Source organism: Podarcis filfolensis (assembly GCF_964270895.1).
Source record: "Podarcis filfolensis genome assembly, chromosome: 9".
NCBI lineage: Eukaryota > Metazoa > Chordata > Lepidosauria > Squamata > Lacertidae > Podarcis > Podarcis filfolensis.
This window is the reverse complement of record NC_139610.1, coordinates 38,380,863-38,401,868: the sequence shown is the minus strand read 5'-3', so window position 1 is coordinate 38,401,868 and position 21,006 is coordinate 38,380,863. Positions and strand designations below refer to the sequence as shown.

Genomic DNA, 21,006 nt, shown 5'->3' with positions numbered 1-21,006 from the left:
CAGGAAAACAAGACTTTTTCTGCTCCTTGGAATTTTTAACAGTATGACTAAACCTGGATGCATTCTGACTTAGTGAAATGGCCCCCTATATTCCTGGAGAATCACAATTTTTGGAGCATTATGTCCTATATCAAGCCATCTGTGATGTGGAAGGTAATAGCAAAAACACCTGATTTGTGTGTTTCTGGTAATTAGTGAGCCTTACTCTAGAAATATAGCACCCTATCCACCCATAAAGCAGAGACATCACCTTGCCGACAAAGGTCCGTATAGTCAAAGCTATGGTTTTCCCAGTAGTGATATATGGAAGTGAGAGCTGGACCATAAAGAAGGCTGATCACCGAAGAATTGATGCTTTTGAATTATGGTGCTGGAGAAGACTCTTGAGAGTCCCATGGACTGCAAGAAGATCAAACCAATCCATTCTTAAGGAAATCAGCCCTGAGTGCTCACTGGAAGGACAGATCGTGAAGCTGAGGCTCCAATACTTTGGCCACCTCATGAAAAGAGAAGACTCCCTGGAAAAGACCCTGATGTTGGGAAAGATTGAAGGCACAAGAAGAAGGGGACGACAGAGGACAAGATGGTTGGACAGTGTTCTCGAAGCTACCAGCATGAGTTTGACCAAACTGCGGGAGGCAGTGGAAGAGAGGAGTGCCTGGTGTGCTCTGGTCCATGGGGTCACGAAGAATCGGACACGACTAAACGACTAAACAACAACATCCATCCATTTTAATTAATTTACATGGAACTTTTGTTACAAATGTGTTTTTCAGACCTTTATCTTGCCTCTCTTCTCAAGAGTATTCAGAAACATTACAATCACTTTCGTTTACAGGAAACTGAGACTGAAAGTGACTAAGCTCAAATCATCCTTCCTGAGCCTTTGGCAGATGAGATACTTCAACACAATTCCACCCAAGACCAGACAAAACCTAGGATTATTCTACTTTTGAATGACGACAAACTGTAATCAGTGTAGATAGCTGGCCAACAGCCAAATTAAAGTAGAGAAATATATATATATATATATATATATATATATATATATATATATATATTAAAAAACACCCCTACAGACCCGATCATGCCCTGTTTGGGTCTTAGAATTATACTTTGGGGTTTAATTCTAAGACCATTTTGTGGTTCACCTCAGATGCCAAAATGTATTGTCAGTTGTTGATTTCGCACTGTTTCTGTGCTTTTAACACTTGCATCGCAGGCATACATTTTGCAGGTCATGTTTATCCAGTCATAGCTTCTTCATGCTGGGAACAGGTTTAATTGTGGGATTTCTGCCTGCATTGTAGTTCTCAAAGCACAGGAGCTTTGCCAGAAAAAAAAAGTTTGTATGTGGAAAAGGAGGGCTGCCCCTAGGCATTTGGAGTTAACAGCAGACTGTGCTGAGGCTAGCCAGCACATGAACAGCCTTGAGTGAACTGATTAGCTGTAGGTTTGGGGTGCAGGGTAGCAAGTACATTTTCAGTAGAAGCAGGTATACCAGTGGGAAAATGAACCATAAACGGGGAGATCAGGAGCACTGCAGCCAAACAGTGAAAGACACAGAGAAGATGATGCACAGGAGGACATGGGAACTGAAGCTCAAGCTAGATGACAGCTGGGCAGCTAACATTTGCGTTCGTGGTGCTTGCCTAATTCACATACAAGATAGAGGAATCTCTGACTTGTTTCTCTTTTTTTACTCCCAAGGGGGGCTTTAAACTGGGCCAGAATGTCTAGAATGTTGAAAGCAGCAAGCCCAAGAGTATAGGAAACCTTTCTGTTTAGTTGTTCTGTAATAGTTGTACTGTGAATAGGCAATTTTGAGTTAGGATTGCAGAATTCCATCATGTTTGCAGCTGTCAGTATGAGCTAGAAGACATTGCTTAATTCATTCACAGTCTGCATTCCAGGTTGCTTGGTAGATTGAGTACAAGCGACTGATAATCCTAGACAAGGGTGACTTCCCCTAACAAAACTCTAGCATAATATCTATTGCTTAGGTTCTACACCTCTTCACTTTGCTCCTAACATTAAGACCTCTTGTGACTTAGACCTCTGCTCCAATGCATAGTTTTAAGAACTAGCCTGCCATCCTCATGGTGATGATGATGATTTTATGAATCACATTTCATATATAGATTTCAAGGTGATTTACAATAAAAACAACTGAAATAGGTTTTAAAACAACATTCTCCCCCCCCCCCCCAATCCAGCTGAAAAAAAGGTTGTTGAAACAAAAATGTCTTCAGTTGTAAGTCCATAGCAGCTTGAGTTGGATTTACTTCTGAGGAGATGGACTGGTGATTATGGAACTCTAGTGAACAGAAAATAGCTCGTCAAAATGCTAAATGGGATTTGGTGCCAGGTAAAGCATGTGGGAGGATTATGGATATGCAAAATCACACATGGTTGCATATTTTGGGTAGATGCAGTTAAAGCTCTCCTTTTTATTCTCTGCTGCCTCTTTTAAAAGTGAATTGGTGTATGTAGAATTCCACAGCCAACCATCTGTCCCTCAGGCCAAGCCAGAGAGCTCAGTTATGAGGCCCTGAGGCTTTGCTCTGCCTTTTCAATATACAAAAATGTTCCCGTTCCAATTTTGTCTTACTATAAAAAGCAATACTTTGCCTGAGTTAATTAGTTTTTGTTTGCTAGCTGTAAGGTTTCTAACTGGCAAAGCAAAACACACACAGACACACTTTTTGCAATTGCATATATATTGCCATGAGCAGAATTAATTAAATAAGAAAATAAGAGATACACTGCACTGATAAAATGATCAGTTGTAGAATATCGCTATATAGTTAATCAAAAGTATTACTGCAGTTATGACAGAACCGCTCATCAAATCCAGTGTATTAATCTGGATGTTATTGTCTGCTTGCTATAAGTAGAGGGCAGCTGGTGTCTAAGAGTTGCTTGCAGAACTACGGGTGGTATCCAGTGTACTTGCTCCATTGCCACAAGGATTTCTGTTTATGCAACAGGAACTTCCTTTATTTTGCTCTCTCCATGTGCAACCTCCCATAATCTGCTCCAGAGGCTTGAGAACCCCCAAAAACAGAACAGATTAAGTGGGGGGGGGGAGAAGAGGAGAGAGGGGGAAGGTTCTGTTCTGCAGCCAAAAGTCCTTGTGCTGGTGAAATTGAATGCCCTGAATTCTTCCCAATAGATCCAGACAGTTCCTTGTAAAACCAGATTACATTTACCAACTAGCATTTAAATACTGAAGCCAGGTTCTTTTCTGGAATACATAGTAGGGCATTACCATTATTAGGGCAACCGAAATGTTACAAATAGTGTGCAAGCTTTTGAGTTCTCCAGAATGCATTAGCTGGCTAGATAGAACATAAACAGAAGCCAATGGGGTGAGGGATATTGACTGACACTGAAGTCGTGGAGTCTGCTGGAAAGGGAAAGTAGCAGCGGACATGAAAATGAAACACTCTTCGATGTTATTCGGGTTGCACCAAGACTTGTTGCATGTGTCCTTCCCTGCTCCTGCTGGAATTCCAGGACGCAAGCCAGAGTCTGGCTTGTTGTGACATTGGAACCTGGGCTTGTGGTTTGTTTCCCCCAAACAAACCACAAACATTAAGCCAAGAACAAACCTTGGTGACGTTCATGGTTTATTTGGAGAGAAACAAACTAGGAGTACGTTTGGACATCATGATAAACCAGATTCTGGCTTGTTTCCCTGTGTGTTCACTTTAAATCAGTTTGCTTTATCTGTGGTTTAGATTTAATGTGTAAACCAGGCTACTAACATTTCCCTGTTCCTGAGGATGTGGCCAGATTCATGGCATAACAGTCAGTTTTTTAATTTTATTTCTATGGTGTATGCATGTGTGCATGCCTTTCTAGATAGCAGGTGTGCAAACCATTATAAATGGCTAAGAACATAGGATTTGTATGGTGGTCAGAACCAGTGCTTTTCTTCTAGAAAAAAAAGTGCCAGTACTCACCATGAAGTTGTTATAATAAATGCCACACTTTTAACCACTTTTAACTTTGGGGGGGGGGGAGTGCCGGTACTGTGTACCCTTGAGTACTCCCTGGAGGAAAAAAGCACTGGTCAGAATTCAGCTGTGATTACTTTAGCATTGCAGTTTGTGTGTGTTTTAATACATCCTTATGCCATATTTACATTGTTTTCCTGCCTATAAAATATTAAGTGTGTTACAGCTTTAAAAGGTCATTATAGCAGGGAATACTTTTCAGTGGCTCCACTTAAAGGACATTGGTTTGAATTCTAGCCAGTGCATATTTTATGATTAGGGCTTGCATTTGCGTGAGCAACACCATGATCGTAAACATGGCTATCTGGGAGAAAGGGTCATTGATTTCATCACAACTTTTTTCTTCTTCTAATATGTGTTCTTAGCACTGCAGTGAGGTTTGTAGAAACATTTCTACTACAGTGGTACCTTGGTTGTTGAACTTCTTGGCTCCCAAACAAATCGGCTCCCAAACGCCGCAAACCCAGAAGTAAGTGTTCTGGTTTGCGAATGTTTTTTTGGAAGCCGAACTTCCAACATGGCTTCCGCTTGAGTGCAGGAAGCTCCTGCGGCCAATTGGAAGCCGCATCTTGGTTTTTGAACGGTTCCAGGAGTCGAACGGATTAAGTTCGACAACCAAGGTACCACTGTACTACTAAACAGAGTTGTTGTTAAACAAGTTTAAGGGAAGATTTCATGTTAGTCTGCTTTAAAGTTTTGGAATCCAGAAAGCGGGTATCTGAGTTTCTGCATTTGACTAGGAAAAAAAACAGGAGACGAGGTCTGCAAATCTTTGCAATGGAAGGACACCTTTTAAAAAGGCTTCACCATAAAAGGCAATGTGGATCGAGTGGGAGCTGTAAGTACTTGTCAGTGAGTCAACAAAAGAGAACCTTAGTAATGTCATTTGAATAATGTGTTGTGAACTGTTCTTAGTCTTGTGCTGGAAGAATGAATCTGAAAAAGTGCTATGTAAGCAGGATTTCTTGAGACCTTAGAAACACAATAGCCTCTGCATTATAAGTATTATATGCACTATATTTTGTTGATAATTGAATTGCTGGGCAACTTAGGAGCATGTAAGGTTACTGCTTAGCCAATGGTGCTTCTTTGACAGTAGCTGCTAATAAACTATGAACGTGCATTGGAATCCCATCTAGTCTTTTTTTTTAATGTTGGAAAGAGCTGTGTAAGTGTATTCACATGAACTCTACTTGAATTCATAATAAATATAGTCGCTGTTCATTTCATTAAACCCCGTCTGTCTTTTTCGCATGGTATCTAGAAGGCCTGCACAGCTTGACGCCCACCAGCTGTTTATGGCGACCTTTCAGTGGTTTCATAAACCACCTTGATGCAGTTTTGAAGATACCATAGCAAGAAGTTTAAAAGCTCACTGGCCCCAGTACATGGCTGGTGGGTTGTATTCAGCTTGGTGATTCAGTTGTTGTACCCCTTTGATATGTAGATATCTTTGTTGTTTCACCCAGAACAAATGTGTTGCTTCAGTGTAGCAGATCCATCATATCCATAAATGGTTATATGTGCAAATTTCACATTGTGGGAGAGGCAACCCCCCCCCCCCATATTGGAGTTCTCCTGAAAAGATATTTGTGATGGCAAATCTTTACGTGATCCACCACTTGATCTGAAGCAGATGAGGGTATCCCACCGCCACCACGGCAAGAGACTTGATGTTGCATGCTTGGAAACTTAAAGGTGCACTTGCGGTCTGAAGTGCTACAGTCCAGAATTAGATTTCCTTCCTCATCTGCTGTTTGTGAGAACTTGGACAAAATACTGAAAGTGATCTATAAGAAATGAAGCGCTCCTCAAGCTCTAGGATGGGTGTTTTGAATTTGGGATTATCTAGTGTTGTTTCTTGACACTAGGTGTACATCAAATTAACCCATTTAATATCCCTGCCGTTTCCCTTAAAGGTAAAGGGACCCCTGACCATTAGGTCCAGTCATGACCGACTCTGGGGTTGCGGCGCTCATCTCGCTTTATTGGCTGAGGGAGCCGGCGAACAGCTTCCGGGTCATGTGGCCAGCATCACTAAGCTGCTTCTGGCAAACCAGAGCAGTGCACAGAAACGCCGTTTACCTTCCCGCCGGAGCGGTACCTATTTATCTACTTGCACTTTGACGTGCTTTCGAACTGCTAGGTTGGCAGGAGCAGGGACCGAGCAACGGGAGCACACCCCGTCGTGGGGATTCGAACCACCGACCTTCTGATCGGCAAGCCCTAGGCTCAGTGGTTTAACCCACAGCACCACCCACATCCCTGCCGTTTCCCTTAGGAGGGTGTAAAAAGAAGTTGGTCATGTTCCCTGTACCCTATTTTGCTATTTAAAATGCTTCAAGGTTAAAGAGTTTATGAAATAGTCACGTCTTGGTCAGAATCTTGATTTATCACTGAAGGTTAGGCCTGTAGCAGACTTACTCTGTTATTTCTTAAGCTGAAAAATTGTAACGGTACAGTCAAATATAAAGATGAAGAGGTTTTTACTAAAAATAAATTGTTTTGACTTCTGTTTCTTCTCTCCCTTCAGTTCTCAGAATATAGCCAAAAGAAAAAAAGCTTACAAGAAAGCATTGAGAAATCAAAAATTGGGCGCCAAGACACTGTAAGTTTTACTGAATTTGAAATATCCACAATAAATCATAATCTGAAAGCTTTGGGGTGTTAAAGGTGGATGTTATTTTTTAAATTGGGATGCATTTGTGGCAGCAGGTGGCATAGGCAAAACTTCGTAGTGTATTGGGGGCAGAAGCATAGGAAGAAAGGGGGGGAAGTCTTATATTGTTCTTATTATTTTTTTAAAATGCTTTTCTTACTAAGGCTTACCGCACTTGCAAATAAAAGTTAAATGTTCAGGGCGGGACATGCCTACTTCTGCACCAGAACATTTTCGCAACTATGATGTTATTAGATGCTATTTCAACGTTGCTGCCAAATGCAGCAGTATAATACAGTACAATGATGTCTTACGTTGGAGTTAGGTTCAGGGGTTGGCACATATATGCAAAATCATGTATACCTGAACCACTGCCTTGGACCCACCCCGTGTGACCATCTGGAAGGCTGTTTCTGTGCTGGGAAAACCCAGCTCAAAAGGAGCTTTTAAGTTTTCCACCTTAGCATTCGGTTAATCACTGGGATTTCAGCCATGCAAGGCTGAAATCACACAAGTTAATCACACTTAAGATACGACCTTACTGTACTGAAAACTGCTTGAACTTTTTACAGGCAATGCCACTTAGCCCAAATATGTATAAAGTCTGGTTTGTTGAATCAGTGTCATAGCTCTAGATCTGGTGCTTGCATCCTTAGAGAGCAAAGAGGGTAGAGTGAAACACTCTCGTTGTAATTGACACCTTTTAAGAATACTGGTTAATTTTTGAACACAGGCAGAACGTGCGGCACTCATAAAGGAACTTACTGCCCTTCGTCAGAAGAGAGACCAATTAAAGGCAGAAATAGATAAATACAAAGAATGTGATCCGGATATTGTTGAAGAAATCCGTAAGTTGTGTCTAGAGTTATTTTAACACACTGTGTAGTAACTGAAATTTTGGAACATATCAGGTGTGTCGTCTGAAACCTCAGTCATTAGCAAAACTTTTAAATAACTCAGTTAGCTTGTCAATGGCAGGGAAACTAATGTCTAGATGAGGGGTGGGTAACCTTTCTCAGCCCAAGTTCTGCATTGTGGGTTGGCCACCCCTCCAGTGGTGACCGCGACTGACAGCACATGCTCACTTGCACATTTCCACACATGCTCACCAGGCAGGCAGATGCACATGCACACTCAGCAGAGCAGGGGGGTTGTTTAGGAAATAAGTGTGATATTGGTGGCTGCCTATCAGCACTCCTTCCTGTTTTCTCTCTAAGACCTAACAATGGCACCACACCAAGGTGAGATGTGGTGATTTTCAAAGGGTAAGAAGTGCCTTGTTTAAAGAGGTTGGCAGGCCACTAAAAATGGCTCACCACGAGTAATCTAGATAAATAACTTACATGTAGCTGGGTGATAAATATTGTAGACATAGTATGAGTGGACTGTGACATGGGAAGGGAAGGGAAAGTGCTATAGAAATGAAAATAAGATTATGTCCTGCTGGATCAAACCAAAAGTTCATTTGGTCCAGCATCTTGTTTCCCACATTGACCAGCCAGATTCTTCTAAGAAGCTCACAATCAGGGTATGAAGACAATGTCCCTCTCCTACTGTTGCTCCCCAGCAGCTGATATTCAGTGGCACGCAGCATGTTCTCCTAACAACTGTTGGCAGATTCCATACGTTTTGTTTAATCCCCTTGAAAGCTATCTAAGCTAGTGGTCATTGCCACGTTCTGTGGCAGTGAATGCCATGAACTGCTTATGGGCTGTGTGAAGAAGTACCGTATTCTTCGCCCCATAAGACGCACCAGACCATAAGACGCACCTGGTTTTCAGAGGAAAAAATATTATTTAAAGGGAGCGCCGAGCAGAGCCTGTATTCATCCCAGGCTCTGCTCAGCACTCCCTTTCACGAGCCGCGTGGAGCGTGTGTGCGGTGCTTGCAGGCTTTTCCCCAAGGAGGGAGAAGGGCAGCCTGTCACTGACGGGTTGCGCTTCTCCCTCCTCGGGGAAAAGCCTCCAAGAGCCGCGCATACACTCCACACGGCTCTTTAAAGGGAGCACAGCTCTTGGGGGCTTTTCTGGGAGGTGGGGAAAGGGACAGAGCTGCATGCTCTGTCCCTTCTCCCACCTCCCGCAAGAGTCGCACGCTCTTTAAAGGGAGCGCGGCTCTTGGGGGCTTTTGCGGGAGGTGGGGGAAGGGACAGAGCCGCGTGCAGCGATCCCTCTTGCTGTCCTGGCTTATGGGATAGGCGTGTGCAGCCTCCCGGGCAGCGGGATGAAGGCTCCCCCAAGAACCGTGCTCCCTTTAAAGAACGCGTGGAGCGTGTGTGCGGCTCTTGGGGGTTTTTCCCCAAGGAGGGAGAAGGGCAGCCCTTCCCCCTCCTCAGGGAGAAGCCCGCAAGAGCCTCACACACACTCCACGTGGCTCTTTAAAGGGAGCGCCGAGCAGAGCCTCCCGCCTGCATTTGCTCCATAAGATGCACACACATTTCCCCTTTTTAGGAGGGGGAAGTGCGTCTTATGGGGCAAAAAATACAGTACTTTGATTTTTTTTCCTCCTGAGACTGTTGCTGATCAATTTTATTGGATGTCCACAAATGTTAGTATCATGAATGAGAGTGACAAAATTCTATCTTGCCACTTACTCAATTCCTTGAATAATTTTATAACTTTATATAATATATTTCTGATGGGTTGTCACTTTTAAAAAAATCTGCTCCTTAGGGTTGGGAGGAACCCCTAGAACAGATATAAGGGTTATGGTTGGGGGCAAAGGCCAAAGAGAAAACAGAAAAGTTCTGTTGTGTAGCCAAAGTATCTGCTGGTAGACCTACTTAATTGATCCTTTCCTGTTTAGTAGAAAGGGTAGACCCTTTCCTGTTAGTCAATCACCACCAGTTCAGACTCTGTGAGTGTGTACATATATTTTGAACTTTTTGCTTGAATATGTGTGTGAACCAATATGGTACATTTAGTAGAAGAGTAGATTTGGATTAAAAAACAAGATATTTCATATCTTAAACTTGTTGGGTAGTCCTAGGGAAGTTTCTTTCAGCCTAACCTGTCTTACAGGCTAGTGGTACAGATAAAATGTTGCTTTCAGTTCTTTGGTAGAAGGAGAGGAGACAAATAATAGTTACTGAATAGGAAAGCACAAGATTCAGTGTTTGTTCATCTATCTCAGAAAAGAATTTGCTCTTTGGTGCATTCCCTAGTTGCCATTATTTTGTTAGAGTTTTGTTTTTTGTTTTTTCCACAACTGTTGTCTTTCTTTACTTCCGCCCATCCCTATTTTACCTTTGCTTGTTTAGATTAGTAGCCCAAACATTTTCCCCTGAGGACCACATGAAAATTGCTGAGGGTCTTAGCGAACCATATGACAATTTTTCTGCCTGCTGTAGCAATTGTTAATTCCACGGAATTCAAATGAAATACAATATAAGAACTAAAAGAAGCAATAGAAATACAATTAGAAATCAATATGAATATTCAGGGCAATGTACGTGCCATCTCCCATCTTCAACATCCACAGGCGTGCTGTGGACCACCTGAATGAAGCTTGTGGCCCACAGTTTGGGAAACCCTGGTCTGGAGGTTTAAATTTCCTCATAGCAGGAAGGTGGTAATGATTATACACAGATGCTTCTGTGTTTGAATAAACAAATGGGGCCCAGCAACAACTTGTTGCAGGGGGGTGGGGTTCAAAGTTCCCCCTTATCAGAAAGAAAGGCAGCTGGTGTTCCTGAATGGGAACACCTGGAAGACCTTGAAAATACAGATCAGGTTGGCTGTCAGGCGATAGAATCTGCATCTTCAAAGTAGTCTGGTTGCTCAGAGCAGGAAAGCCACACCATTTGAAGAGCGATAGTTATCTGCATTCTCTTTCTGCCCCCACCCTGGAGATTACTCATATACACTTTCACACTCTTCGCTTTGTTTTTTTCAAAAGCTGTTTTTAAAAATACATTTTATTTTATTTTTTACTTTTGCAAACCTCTCGATTCTCATGAGGATGCTGATGCCTCCCTGCTGCATGTTGGTGGCGCTGTTTTGGCTACATAAGTATCGAGGTTCGAAAATGAACATCAGAAATGGAGGGAATGCTGATAACACACATCCTTCCTGCCAGCATGGTATGATACAGACAAAATACCCATGGTGTGGTCTTCTGGACAGACACAAAGTCCATGAGTTGACCATTTAAAATGTACCTCCTGCATTGATCCAGCATGTGAGTAAATTGACCTGCCCTTTCGAGTGAGGGCTGCTTCCGCTTCTGCAGTGCGATAAAGCTTTTTGTGCAATGCAAATTTTGGAGGATTTCTGTTGCGACTGTGTCTTAGTTAAATCCTTGAACAAATGTCATTGTGCACATTAATTATGCATTTCCTTTGACCCAACATCTGGAGAGGCCTTCTGCAAAGCTAAGGAAGTGCATAAAACAATGTCGCATCTGCCTTTACACTTAAGAACAGTGCATATTAAAGACTACTGTGCTAGCTGTGCCTTTGTGGGGCTGCATTGTTAAAGCATTAGATCTTTGTGAACTGTTTTTAAATTTTTTTTAAAAAAGAAATCTGTCAAGTCCCATCAATGCAGGCATCCCATGTCCCTTATGGAAAGGTCAGACTGTCAAATCTCATCAGTACAGAAGTACTGTCTCTCCCAAAAGCGTCTGATAGGGTTTGTCAGGACTGTGTAACAAAAGACTTCTGTCAACTCCACACAAATACATTGTCTACAACCATACGCTAGGCTTAGTTGTACTGCCCACACACTATTGACCTATTTGGGGTTTCTTTCTCTCTCTTGAAATAAAAGAGCTTTTTGCTCATAACTCAGCTCCACAGTCAGCACTAGAAGATGGGCTGAAAATCTGCTGTTTGTAGAGTTTGAGCCTCTCCCCCACCACAGCAGTTCCCAGTCGTCTTCACGTAGCTGCCTCTCGGATTTTTCTGTTGTGTGGACAGCAGAACAACTGGACAGAGAGCATAAGTTGGCTTTGCCTCTTGGTCATCCCCAAAATGGAAGAGGGCAGGAAGAAAGGTCTTTCCTGGTCTTGTCAGGAATGATGGGGGTTGGAGTCCAACAGCATCTGGAGGGCCACAGGTTCCTCATCCCTGATCTAACCATTGCATGTTTTATGACCGCACCTGGTATTGTCAAAGAATTTAACATCCTAAAAATAGTGGTTTTTATTTTTAAAGGTTCCTATTTCCTGTGTAAAGATAAAGTTATGTGCATGCTTAGTGACATGTTAGCAGTCAGAGTAGGTCTTTTCAGTTTGTTATTTTCATGCTGTTGTAGAATGATGCAAAACATATTTGCATATATTGGCATGGTCTGCATATTTCTTTTTCCTGTAACAGAATTTGACCCTGATGCAGAATTTAGTCATTTCTTTTCTTTCTTAATTTTAACATAGCTTTGATATTTAAGAAATTGGTGCTTCACCCAGCTACCAAAAGGATAGAGTTAACATCACATTTGAGTAATATAAGATGTATGTAGCATAATATATAGCAGAAACAAAATGTAGGCACTTAAGACCCCAGATTAGAAAGTGCTGTACTGTGGTAACTATCCAAATGTGTGCAAAGAAGCCTCACTGCAGATTGGCATAGAAAGTTGATTCCTTCTTAAGCAGAGTATGTCTCAAGTGTGTGTGGAGTCATGAAAGAACTCTCTCCAAAAAGCAGAGATGTAGTAGTACAGCTATTATCACATGTTGTTTTGTATTGTCACACGTTATTTGGGAGTGGTAGCCAGTGTTGGACTCCAAGTACTCCAAGTTGGACCTGTTTAAGTTGATGTATATGACTAATTTAGGTTCAATAATTTCAGTGGATCTGAAGAACGCTGTCAAGGAAACACATTTTACATCTTTATTTTTTATTTAACAAAATTTATTACTGTAAATAGAACATCAAAGTAGTTTCCAAAAAAGCCACACACTGAAATTGTCAATAAAAGACAAATGTATTCTTAAATAATCAGAATATAATTGAATAAGCTTATGCTAAAAACAATTAAAACACATGCTAACTTCTACTTGCCTGGATAGGTTTGTCTGCACAATTATTATTTTTTAGTAGACACCAAAAAGTGTGGAGCCAAGGTGCCTGTCTGATGTCAATAGGCAAAGTTTTCCAAAGTGTAGGTGCTGCCAAGCTAAAAAGAGAAAATCTTCCAAGTGTGGAACAAGTATTATGTGGCACCTGTAACAATGCCAGTTCCTCAGATTGAAGCAGTCAAGTGGGCATATATTGAGTGAATGTATAAGTAACTGAAAGTGAAAAATGTTCTGCTCTAGAATTGCTGTAGTAATTTCTCTGTTTCAGAAGTTAGTGATGGCCTGTAGAGTAGGTTATGTTTCTCATGATTTGCGGAACATTCTTTGCATTTTACTGTAATCATCTCACTATTTGAGTGCAAAGCATGGTTCAGTAGAACTGTACAGCTGCAATTTTAGAGCTTCCACCCTGATTTCAAATGGTGCTGGAATACAGTCATTCCAGCCTTTGCAAGTGTCGCTGAAGTAATTACTCAGGAATATCAGAGTAAAAATGTGAGTTACTATGTGCTATTTTAACAGTAACTAATTTGAAAGTCTCCTAGGAGATTGCACCATTGCTGGCTAAAAGAAATCCATAAATCCTGCTTGCTGGTAGATATTTGAAACCTGATAGCCTACACTGAGCCGAGCCACTTCTTGTTTTGTAAATTTAGATACTCTTTCTATCTGAACATACTTGATGCTTTTTTCAGGGTCAAGAACTTGAGGTTCCTGTTTTCTAAAAGGTTTCATTTTACATCTTGTCAAGTTGCCTTAAAAGATGAAAGGGCCAGTATTGTTTGCAGATACTTCTTGCTGAAAATTCAAATGATGCTTGCTGTTAGTAGGACTATGCAAAAAGCCAGGCTGCCAAATCCTCAACGCGGGGTAATAAGGTTACTGAGGATTAAGAGTCCTATCATTGTTTATAACCATTGATTATTGAACTTTCCCCAATATTTTCTTCTGATCTTTTATATCAACTCTACAAATAGTTTGAGACATTATCTTACTCCAAGGTATCCAGTTCTTAGATCTTGCGAAATGCTTACTGCTTTGCTCACAGCAATTATCCCACTCCAATCCCAGAATTTACATCCCTTAAGTTTGCAAAAGGCCATTTACAAGCAACTTCCCATTAAGCTCCACCAAATGATGTGAACCTGGAAATGCCCTGTACAGAAGTACTCTCCGTTTCTAATGCAGGGATGACTGACCTGTGGCTCTTTAAATGTTATTTATTGGATTCCATCTCCCATCAGCTCCAGCCAGCATGGTTAAGTATGGTGGGAGGTGTTATCGAACAGCTTTTGGGGGACTACAGGTTCCCCATTCCGGCTCTCTTGAGTTCGGTGTCTGCTACTCCACCCTGTCCACATTTGCAGGCAGTGATTCCGTCTGTGCCTTAGACAATCTTTTCTTTGAGTCGAGACTTTCCTCTGAAGTTGCAGGTGTGCCTTGGAGTAGTACAGATAATGTTTTACTGGCAGGGTTAGTAGTAATGTAGTAGCAATGTTGTATCTATCATCTATCTATCTATCATCTATCATCTATCTATCTATCTATCTACCATCTATCTATACCCCGCCCATCTGGCTGGGTTCCCCCAGCCACTCTGGGTGGCTCCCAACAGAATATTAAAAATATGATAAAAGATCAAATATTAAAAACTTCCCTAAACAGGGCTGCTTTACGATGTCTTCTGGAAGTCAGATAGTTGTTTATTTCCTTGACATCTGATGGGAGGGCATTCTACAAGGTGGGCACCACTACCGAGAAGGCTCTCTGCCTGGTTTGTAGCTTATGGCAGGGTTGGGAAACTTGTGGCCCTCAAGATGTTGCCCTTCAGTTAGTGCAAGCATGTCCAAAGTCCGTTTCGGGGGCCTAATTCAACCCCTGTGGCAGTATATGTCCTGGGGTTAAATCGTCAGCAACTTTGAGGTAAAATTGTAAAAAAAGCTCAGCAACTTCAATTGTAAAAAAAGCTCAGCAACTCTGGTCAGCTGTCATGCATGTTCACTTCATCAAATCTGGCCCTCTTTGAAAAAAGTTTGGGCATCCCTGAGTTAGTGGGTGATAGGAGTTCTAGTCCAGCAATATTTGGAGGACCAAAGCTTAGCCACATCTGGCTTACAGACAAGACCAGGATGGAGCTTAAGGACAATAAAAAGCTGCTGTTGGCAATGAAAAATGTTCTTCCAGGCATAGGGAGAAAAGTGATGCATATAAGACAATGGTGTGCATGTAGGGGAGAGAATTATGGGAGCTTGTGTAAAATATAGGGAGTGAAGACTACAAAGAGATGTCACTGTTTTGGCAGCAGCATGTGAAAAGGTTTGATACTTCCCATGTCTCCAAACTTGTAAGATAGCAACTAGGTAAACATAGTTAAAACTCCAGTGGCTCTTAGAACCTTATTTAGACTAGAGAGTCACGAAATCATTTAATATTTTTTCTTATTAAAGCACAGTTTGGGGTGCACCAAAAACCTCCGTGTGAAATACTTGGGGTAAAGTATTGTCTTTGTAGATGCCGCATGTCCCTAAAGACAGTTGCAGTGCATAATTATATTCTTCGTCAGATTCAGTTGTGGACCCACACCATACCACCTTCTTATCTAATAATCACATTGAAAATAAAGGCCTACTGGGAGACTTTTTAATGTTTTGCAGCATCATTAAAAAGTAAACTTATTTTATGCCCTCTCTGAAAACTTAAAACAAGTGTTGGTAAAAAAAAAGTTGATTTAAAAGAAAATGTTTGGGAACAAAACCAATGTTTTGAAACAACAAGTCTGGTGAGTGCAACCTTATGTTGCTTTCGACCTGCTGAATCAGTATTTCCTTATGCTCTTTATATTGGGCTTATTTTATTTATTTATTTATTTTAAAAAATTTAAATTAAAAAATGTAGAAAGATAATCTAAACTTCCTCTTTCTATGTCACAGAAAACACAAAAGGGCAGAGGCCCATTTTTTCATTGTGTTTTTTTAAGAAATAAAAAATGCAAATACCTTGTGAACCGAGAACAGTACTTAGACTCAGATAATGTACATTAGCCTTCGTCTTGAGTTTGACGGCAGCTCATTTTGCAAGTTGAGTAAGTCTTGCCTACAGTACAAACATCATAACAATGAAACATTTTATGTTTCTTTAATTTCTCAGCGTCCCTAGAGACAAGCTGTAGGCTGTGCATTGACCACTGCCAATAAATAATATAGGCAAGCACTGGCAAGACAGAGGGGTGTGTGTGGGTGTGAGAAACATGACAGCTCTTTCAGGCTTTCAGTATGGGAATCTGAGTCTGCGTCTGTATACACTCCAGAGGGGAAAAGCTGAAAGATCTGAAAGAGAGTTGTTTGCTTTGTATACAGTTCCCCACCACCATCCCGCTTCACAGTGTTTGTGGACTGATCTTAAGACTATTTTAAAAGGATTATTTGGGTACACGTTTAAGCTACTGTTTTATACATTCCGTGGAGTGCTTGCCTTACTTCCACAAGTTGTCTGTTTGCACAAGCAGGCTAGTGTGTCAGCATGGAACTTATAAACCTCAGTCTAGGAAGCATGTTCTTCCGTTATGAAAGTTGCAGGGCTTGATGTTGATAGCGACTGGTTCCCATATAATGCTGGTCACTTGAATAAATTGCCCTCATGAGTGAGGAAGGTGATTGAAAAGAACATGTGAAGTGGCCCATGAGCAAGGTCACTCCAATCACTTAAAAAGAAAGAAAGAAAGAGAAATTTCACCAGGAGATGAAAGAATCTCTAATTTGTCCATGTTTTCTTTTTGTGTGAATGTGTGGTGAGAGAGAGAGTGAAAAACCACGTGAATGATTTCCTTTTTTCAACCGTATAATTTTATTTGGCTGTATCAAGAGAGATGATGATGCAGACATTTCTAATGATACACCACAAAAGTTATGATTCTGGAATAGGATGTGTTGAGGGCCACAAATATTTGGTCCTAAAAGCAAGTTGAGCAAGCAGGTGGGGATGTGGTCAACAGAACTGCAAGAGGGATGTGAACAGTTAGATCCCAATCTTATTGAGCCCAATTTTTCCCAACCTGTGTGCGGAGCCATTTCTGGTGCATGATAGCAGATTGCAGTTCCAAAGTTGCTACGTGACATTTTTTACCATACTTGTAGAAACCACATATTTAACATGCTGATTCAGTTTGATATAGTTACCGGTATGTTAATCTTATTTGAAGGTTTGGTGGAATAATAAGTTCAAAAGTAAAATATTTTCAAGCTGTTGCAAAATAAGAATTGTGTTGTGCGTTCACAAAACCACTTTAAAATGCCATTTTAACCCCTTAAGGCTGTTGCATTACATGTGTAGGAATTGCTGGTATTGATTTCCTGTTGTTTCTTGGTTTTTTTTCCAGGTCAAGCAAATAAAGTGGCTAAGGAAGCAGCCAACAGATGGACTGGTGTGTCTGCATTTGCATTCCTTAGCAACATCCCTGTCCCTTCCTCGAGGAAAAATAAACTCAAGAGAAGAAGCAATCATTCACAAAACTTGCAATTTGTTAGCTCTTACCAGAGTTGCTATACAATTCATAAAATATTATTTAACTGATAGTGTTTGCCATTGCTCAGGAAAATACTGCACATGAATGCTACTTCTCATGAATGCATCATTATAAATTTATTTCATGTGTTCTTAACAGCCGGAGTCATTGCCACATATCATTAACATTTTTGTTCAGTTTCAAATCACTGTATATGTTAAGCAAACCCAGTCTGCAAATAACGTGCGCAGTAGGAGAATTTGTTCTTTGCATTTCATTTCTGCACAGCCTATAACGGGGGGGGGGGGGGGGCTTTCTTTCTCTGCAAACTAGCAAAGTGCTTGACTTTCAGCCAGTAAAAGACTGATGCAGGTGAGCCTGGAGGACACAATTGTGCCTTTTAAATTTGTTTCCACAGCATATCTTAGATTACAGCAAGCTCTTCTTATTCATTATCACCAGATATCCATGTTTATGGGGATCAACAGTACCATATAAATGGAATTTTGCACTTCGCAACTGCTTCACATGACACCTTGTTATCAGGTCTAAAGCAATTGATGTTTGTCTAGGATTCAGCTGCATCACTTCTTCACCCTGATGAAGTCCAGTAGAAAATAAAACATGCACATTCCACTCACTAAATTGATCTACTGAACATGCATCACAGAAGGTGTAAAATATAATTAAATATGATGGATTGCCTTATCCCACATAAAGTTCTCTTTTATGATTATCTTCCAAAGCCCTTCTCCAGCTGCCCCCTGCCCTCACCATCAGAAGTTAGGCAGGTGGCTCTTGGAGAATGGCCATTCCACTTTTTGGAATGTCCTTGCCAGGAAAGTTTAGCAGCCATCAACTCTTTGTTTATTTTCATAGACCTTTTAAAACCACCTTCAGAGCAGCAATGCTGAAGGGCAGGATAAAAATAACAAATCTCCTTTTTTGTTTTTTGTTTTTGTAGAGCTGCTCTGTTGCTCCTCTTTAAGTGTTTGCAAGCAATGCTGTTTTAAGAACTGGATATGTGTTGACTACTAATGTGCCCTGGTCCCCTTCCTTGTGATTTTTCCAGTTCTGTTGCAAGATCTGATACCAGTTACCACTTGACAAACTCCTGTTGTGGAGAGTTTCCTCCCATCAGATGTCCTGTTGGAGGTTTGAGACTGGTGAAGAATCTCTATGGGTAACATACAGACAAGTTCATGGTAGCCAGTGTTAGGTGTTGCAACAGAAAGGCAGAAAAATCACTTTGAGGAAGACCTTGGCACGGAATGGTAATGTGTAGACTGGCCCTGCTGTTTCACACTGGCAGTGGGTCTTCTTTAAAAAAATAAAATAGAAATCCCTGATGATTGAAATTATGGAATGGAACTCTCCATTCTAAAAACTTTATTTCTTGAAAACAAAAACCCATCTTATTTAAATTTTTTTCCCCACCCCTATTTTGTCCACAGATAATATCTTTGCAGCAAAATCTTGGGCCAAACGGAAGTTTGCATTTGAAGAGAGCAAAATTGACAAAACATTTGGCATTCCTGAAGACTTTGACTACATCAATTAGAAAGGTTTAGTAAGAATGGCAAGTAATTTAATATTGTTCAAGAGATTTTGTTTTCGTTCCGAAGTTTCTTTTTCTTTTACCATTATTTGTATTTTGGTTAATAAAATCTGAAAATACATTGAAAATATATTTTTGCTTTCACTCTGTGACCCAGTAATTTTATCTCATAGAATCATAGAATTGCAGACTTGGAAGGGACCCCAAGGGTCAACTAGTCCAACCTCCTGCAATGCAAAATGAGAGCTAATTATAATGAAGTCTATTATTAAGGTAAATGCTATAATGTCCATTTTGCTAGCTGCATTATGTCAGAAAGTGTTGCGACGTATAGGCCAAAAACGTGGGTGAGAGAGAGAAACTGGAAACCGTGTTTTATGCTGGAAATAAATAAGGCAGTGAAATAAATTACATCTGTAATTACAAGTTTTGGGGAAAGATATGAATGAACAGCTGTATTCATTCCATGCAGTGCACTAGATTTGCACAAAGAATAGGCAATGCAGTTAATCTCTTGATGGTTTAGTCAGTTTTCCTAAGCTATGGTCTAGGATCACTGAGCAATTTTGAAAAACCAGGTAGACCCAAATAAAAAGCATAATGGGGCTGTACATGATCCTGAAGATATTGTTAAAATTTGTGGTGGCGGAACCAGACCCCCCATAATCTCTACATTCAGTGAAGGGTTAGAATTTGAGCAAACTCATAAATTCATGAATTGAGCTGTGTTGTTGTAGAAACGAAAGGCTTAAAAAGGCCTTTGATAATGGTAAGTCATCAGGAAAACATCAGACTCTGCCCATTTTGCTAAGGGCTTGAGAACCCAAACCCTGATTGAGTGCTAAGACCACTTGGCAGAGATCAGGGTGGCCATTAACAATATTTTCCTGGGATAAGCAGAAGAGGCAGTAGATTAGTAATATGCAGCAATCGCAGTTCGCTGACAATAGTACGAAATAGCACAAGTGCTGGAAATTATCCTCACACCCACCATGACTGCAGTTTCAGTCATTGTAATATTGTGTTACTCGTTGAGGGCCTTTCTACAAGACTTGAAATAAACAGTTGCTACACAGCTGTGGCATCTTCCTCAAGTTCCTGCTTCTCATTCGTTCATTCATTCACAATCCCACGGCAAACAGCACCACCTGCACTGAAGTCACCTGGCAGCTGCCTTTACCTGCACCTCATCTGGATCAGCCCCCCTGCATTTCTCCCATTGATGATACTTTGCTGCCAAAGCTGGCTGGGTTTCACATGCTAGATGTGTGGAAAGAGGTTCTGGTTGGACGTGTGCATACACAGCTCCCAGGCATCTGCCTGTGGACAAAGTGCTGATGTGTACGCACATTTCCCAATATTGTCCCCTCTTTGCAGCCCTAGGATATGAGCCCAGTGGACTTTATGGTGGCAACAACAGGGCAAAATGTAGAGCGGACTGAATGAATGGGGGAAGTCTACCACCACAAGGCAATCAGCCATCAGGGATCTCTCTCGTTAAAAAAAATTGCAGTATTTTTTCTTAATAAACCTATCTTTGCGTGCCAATATTTTAGCTATTATTGAGAAAATGGCATCTAATCCTGAAAACCCTCAACAAGTCTCATCTCTCCCATAGACCATCTACCTTGGCCTTGGACCAGTCAAATGTCTTTCAGCTTCAGTCACCCAACTGTAACTTATCTGGCTCTGTGTTATTGTGAAAAATAAACAATTCAGATTCTTGATTTGCAGTGTGCTTTGTGAAATGATAAATGCTAGTAATATATGTGCTTCCTTAAGAGCAAGGAGATGAAAGACATCCAAAACGTAAACAAAACATAGTACAATATTAACTCCACTGAAGCCTTAATAATGCAGTAATTCAAAATATGCATTCTGACCACAAAAACAAAACCATTTTTTTCCTGGAAGCTATTTATTTTTTGTATTCTTTCCCACAACTTAATGTTAACAATATGTTCTGTGCTTTTCAAAAAATCTAACTAGTCACCTGATTTTGATGCAGATGCTAACCCTAGCCTGGCAGTTACAAAGAAACTTGTTATCAATTTCGTATCTTGCTTGAAAACATAAAATTACAAAACCCAGCAAAATGGTCAAAGGGTCAAAGCTAGATGCGTCTTTAATTACATTAATCATATCTAACCAAAACACTATAACTAAACTGCAGCCTCACCACTTAGAAAAATAATCCGTAGAACAATATACAGACACAGACCATAATCCTCCAGTTGGAGCCAGG

General features: G+C 40.9%; 1 protein-coding gene across 2 annotated transcripts in view; it reads left to right on the top strand.

Moving 5' to 3' along the window:
* The window catches only part of MND1 (meiotic nuclear divisions 1), a 35,788-nt gene extending 15,300 nt beyond the window's left edge, over positions 1–20,488 (top strand). The window contains exons 5-9 of one of the 2 annotated variants that reach the window (XM_083631391.1): positions 6,556–6,630; positions 7,415–7,529; positions 17,078–17,122; positions 18,658–18,782; positions 20,318–20,488. In XM_083631391.1, the coding sequence (XP_083487517.1) occupies positions 6,556–6,630; positions 7,415–7,529; positions 17,078–17,122; positions 18,658–18,764 (342 nt within the window). In that variant the 3' untranslated portion in view covers positions 18,765–18,782; positions 20,318–20,488. Of the gene's footprint in view, positions 1–6,555; positions 6,631–7,414; positions 7,530–17,077; positions 17,123–18,657; positions 18,892–20,317 lie in introns of those variants that run through there. The other variant, XM_083631390.1, reaches the window with a different exon arrangement.
* The last annotated feature ends 518 nt before the right edge of the window (positions 20,489–21,006 follow it).